The sequence below is a fragment of the Aplysia californica genome, unplaced genomic scaffold, assembly GCF_000002075.1.
Source record: "Aplysia californica isolate F4 #8 unplaced genomic scaffold, AplCal3.0 scaffold00475, whole genome shotgun sequence".
Lineage (NCBI taxonomy): Eukaryota > Metazoa > Mollusca > Gastropoda > Aplysiida > Aplysiidae > Aplysia > Aplysia californica.
Window position 1 is genome coordinate 8,734 of NW_004797745.1, and position 5,117 is coordinate 13,850.

General features: G+C 41.6%; 1 protein-coding gene across 1 annotated transcript in view; it reads left to right on the forward strand.

The window, feature by feature from the left end:
- The window catches only part of LOC101856526 (polycystic kidney disease protein 1-like 2), a gene marked incomplete at its 5' end in the record, with an annotated part of 17,957 nt that overhangs the window by 8,495 nt on the left and 4,345 nt on the right, over positions 1–5,117 (forward strand). Inside the window, 4 exon segments of the mRNA XM_005105534.2 lie at positions 1,025–1,213; positions 2,598–2,716; positions 2,998–3,238; positions 4,221–4,366. Coding sequence (XP_005105591.2) covers positions 1,025–1,213; positions 2,598–2,716; positions 2,998–3,238; positions 4,221–4,366 — 695 coding nt within the window.

A 5,117-nucleotide genomic window follows, 5' to 3' on the forward strand; every position in this document is an offset into this window, starting at 1 on the left:
TCTATCTATATATGTATCTATCTATCTATTTATCTATCTGTCTATCTATCTATCTATCTATCTATCTATCTATCTATCTATCTATCTATCTATCTTAGGAGTATCTTTGGTGTTGCGGTTGGTGAGCACTTGAGACTCATGAACAAGCTCAACTACACAGTTAGTAAAGGATTCAAACCAAGGCCCACCTCAGCACTTTTCAGTTGTACGATACCACACCTAACTCCTCATTTGCCGCTAAGCGTCGAGGAAAGAAGGCGTTTTCTACGTAGGACAGCTCTGCAGCTCTTTCAGTTGGGATATTATAATTTTTCAGGACGTCCTGGACTCCCTCAATTCATCTTTTGCGTGGTCCACCTATTCCTTTATAGCCGGAGTACTTGGTGTTGCAGGTTCTCGAGGCTGGCTCGCTAGGTGACGTTCGTAACAGTTTGCCAAACCATTAAACTTTTATTATCTGTTTTTATCTGAAATACAGCAGGACTCAGAGCCAATAAACGTCACTCTTAAAGTAGTAGTAATACTAGAGCTAACGGCACTTCCTTTTTTCTAATTGCAGTTGTTCTTTCAACGAATCACATCTCTTCAGGTGGTTCTAGAATGTTATCACCAGTACGTATGGTGCAATGGTTAAAAACTTTGCTGATGCACGCAAAAGACACAAGTTTTACCCCTACATGGGAAAATATTATATCTTATTGAGAATTTTCTTCATTCGGCTTGGATGTTGTATCATAGCAATCTACCTTTTTTTAAGATATAAAAATAAAATTCACAGTCAGTCAGCGCAACTTTCCCAAGCGAGCGTCTGTGATTATAAGTTGGGCACCTCGCCGTCGCACGCATAAGACGTTTAGAGATTTTAAAAAGTCAAATGTCTCCCTCTGTCTGATAGTACGCTGTATCCATCTCAGTACGGGTTGGCCTCGACATGCAGGGTCGTAGCAATCTGCCCCATGTAAGTTCTAAATGGTGTCAATGGGGACGTAAACCTACTACATCACAATTTATATTTCTTCCACAGGTTGTGTACATTCTGTTCACGCTGTTCTTCATCATTCGAGAGCTCCGTGCATTCATCAAACAGCGTCTCAGCTATTTCAAGAGCTTCTGGAATCTCGTGGAGCTGGGAATCATTGCCATGAGCATCGCGGCTATCGTCATCTTTTTCTACAGACTTTTTGTGACCAACGACCTCACAGAAGCGTTCAAGGTTTGCTACTTAGACTTTCATTCCGTTTTTACATACATTTAATGCCCAACGATCTCGAGGCGGCGTTCAATGTTTATTACTTAGACTTTCACTCTTTTCTACGGTCGTTTTATCACAAACAACCTAACAAAAGCGTTCAAGATTAGTTACTTAGACTTTTACCACTTTTTCTACGGTCGTTTTGTCACCAGCGATATTACAGAACCGTTCAGGGTTTGTTTCTGAGACTTTATTTCTTTTTTACAGACTTCTTATTACTAACGATCTGAAAGAGGCGTCGAAGGCTTGTTACTCAGACAATTACCTCTTCCGTCTGTGTTTACCCCACTCTTCCCCAATGTGAACCATGAAGTTTAGGCTTCTAGCCCTCTTTCCAGACGTCGTAATCCTGGTGGGGTGGGGGTTGGGGATGGGGGCTGGGGGTGGGGGGGGGGGGGAGCCGCTCCAATTGCCGTCTTTGCCTGGACGTCTTTGTCCTTGCATCCATATATCATAACTTTAAGATTTTTTAAAAACATATTACAGAAAACTGCAACTTCGATTTTCTTATATCATGTAATAGCCGGATTAGTTATCCCGTGTATTACCACAACCACAACATCCATCTTTACTTCCCATGTGTTGTAGTGTAGGTGGGTTGACTTCGCAGACAAATACTTTTAGTTTAGCCGGCGTTTGGAGGCATGTGAGGTCTAAGCGTGATGATGATTGGTGGTCGGGGGGGGGGGGGGGGACTACACAAATTCAAAATCAAACGAAAATACATTTTTTCTTTAAATGTAGGAGGTTCAACGCCCTCATCGACACAATTTAGAATTTTTTGGAGACGGGGTTCAATCTGAGCTGATAGGAAAACAAAATCCCTGCAAGCTTGCTGAAAGACCAAGACTCTCGGTTTAAAAAAAAATCTCCCCACACAGGAATCATGCTCCCGTCTTCTGCGAGCTGCCAACTACTGTACCCCGGACGCCACTGACCACATACAATGCGGGTACTCAGTTGCAACGTCTGCAAGTTGGAGAAAGAGAAGATTGGGGGGGGGGGGGCATTCAGTTCTGGATCTGGGAATAGTTGTGAAGGTTGCATCAGGAGATATCCAAAATGGAGCTAGAAAAAGGAATATTAAAATAATTTGAAGACTGCACTGGGAAAATAATCAAAACAACTGACTCAATGACTTATTTGAATTATTGAAATCAACAGAGTGTGTCACGCTGACTGAAGAGGTGAAACAGTGATATAAGGTGAAAAAAAGGGGGGGGGGGGATTCCATACTTCCTTACCAAATTGAAAATGTTTTTCTTTCTGAAATATTGTTACTAAACTACTATGAGTAAAAAGATTATTACTTAACCTTACTTGCACATCTTTTCATCCTTTTCAGGAGACAAACGGCAACGGCTATGTAAAGTTCCAATATGTAGGTTATTGGAACGAGATGTTCTCCTACATGATTGGCTTCTTGTGTTTCTTTGCCACAATCAAATTTTTGAAACTGCTGAGGTAAGAATACGAAACGAAATTTAAAAACAATATAGATCACAACAAGTGACAATGCAGCATTCCTTCATACTTCTTTTAAGAGAGGCTTATACGTGTATAGCATCAAACAATGTTATAATTTTTAAAAAAATGAATGAACAAATACATACAATAAATAAATAAATGAATGAATACATGAAAAAATGCATTAATTAATAGATAAATAGATAAATACATGGATAAAACAATACATTTTGAAATACGCACGTCATAGTCACCAGCTAACCTTCTCAATGTCCCAGATTCAACAAAAAGATCAGCATGCTGTCCGCTACCCTGAAGCACAGCGCCAAAGGACTCATGCACTTCGGAGTCATCTTTGTCATCGTGTTCATGGCGTTTGCCCAACTCTTCTACCTGACCTACATGCACATCGACGTGGATTACTCCACCTTCATCTCTTCTGTCGTCGCCTCCATCCTCATGATGATGGGCAAGTTCAACATCTACTCCATGATCATGACTGAGCCGGTGCTCACACAGGTAAACATGGCATGGGATGTATTTTTTATTATTATTTTTGGGGGTAAATGTTTTACGGCGCTCGAAACTGCATAAGGTCATATGAGCGCTCGTAGGCGTGGGATCAAACATTATAGGAGGTCTGAAAAATAAAGAGACAAAGTCACATTGTGCTCAAATATTAGAGTTTGTTGTACGACAACACACGTCAGGGGAGACTATGCAGTGACTTTGACGAGTAATCTTTCTGATTCCTTTATCTGACTTTAGCTTATTTTGATCAATGTGTCTGGATTTTTGGTTTAGTTACACTTATTTGTGTATGAGTTGAACACACTCTCTAAACGTAAACTATTATCTAAATATAAGGTATTATAGAAAAGTGGGCTGGAAATACTATATACTAGGATCAAATGTATAGTATGACATTATATTATTTGGAAACATTTTGCTGACAGTGTACGTTACATTAATAGGGTATGTTCATATTTTCAGCCAATTAGACATGCATGTGAAGTTACTTTCAATCTAATATCCAGCCATACACTGCTTGTTAATCTCTAAATTATTCCTTTTCTCTTCTCACTTTTTGTCTCCTTAACCATCTTCTCTTTCCTGGAGTGGCACCAGTAGCCTAGCGGTTAGACTATCGGACCTGTAATCGTGAGATTGCCGGTTCGGGGGCTCGAGCCTCTGCTCGGTCCGACGTTGTGTCCTTTGGAAAGGCACTTCACACAAAGTTCCCATTTGGCTCGGTCTTTTCACAGACGAACGTTACACTCGGAGGTCTCACCTCTCAAACAACCTAATAGTGTTACTAGGGGAGTTAAACCTACACCATTTCACCGTTTTTTCCTCGCCCCTGACATTTACTTATTATATCCCTTTAAACTCGCTGCACTCTTAGTACCGAAAGGAATAGTTCCCTCATTTTTTTCTGATCACAAACCTTACACTGAATCCTCTATCTATGCCCTCCTCCCCTTGCCCAAACCCCCACCAGATCTTTGTGCTGCTGTACGTGATCACAGTGACGTTCATCATCGTGAACATGTTCATCTCCATCCTGAACGAGACGTTCACAGTGGTCAGAGAGGACATCAACAAACAGGGCAACGACTACGAGGTCGTCGACTTCATGTTACAAAGGTACAAAAATAGAATAGACAAAATATCGACCCAATCCTGTCCATTATGCAGCGAGGAGCCCCAAGATTTTGGAGCACTGGCTGCAGAGATGCTCCGCCACGGAGGTCCGACGGTGACATCTCTTTGGGGAGGATTTAGGGAAGTTGGACTGCCTCACCCGCTACCCAAGAGAGGCGGTGGCCCAGGGGAAGAGCACGCTCTTCGGGCTCCAAACATTTCGAACGGATAGGCTACCACACTCTCACAGTAGCCATTGTTGCCTCCAGTAAATACACGCAAAAGAATTTACTTATACGCTGAACACATACCTGTACTCACGTTTACAGTTACCAGGATGTTACTTTCTCAGACAGCTGCCAATAGCAACAGTATTCACTCTCACAGTAGCCACACACACACACACACACACACACACACACACACATACTCACAAAGGTATTCACCCTTACAGTAGCCACATACAACGGTACTCACTTTCACAGTAGGTACACGTAAGGGTACTCACTTTCACAATAGCCACACACAGGTGTACTCTTACAGTAGCCACAAACTAAGGTACTCAAACTTACAGTAGCCACACATAAAAATACTCACTCTCAAATAGCCACACACAAAGGTACTCTTACAGTAGCCACAAACTAAGGTACTCAAACTTACAGTAGCCACACATAAAAATACTCACTCTCAAATAGCCACACACAAAGGTACTCTTACAGTAGCCACAAACTAAGGTACTCAAACTTACAGTAGC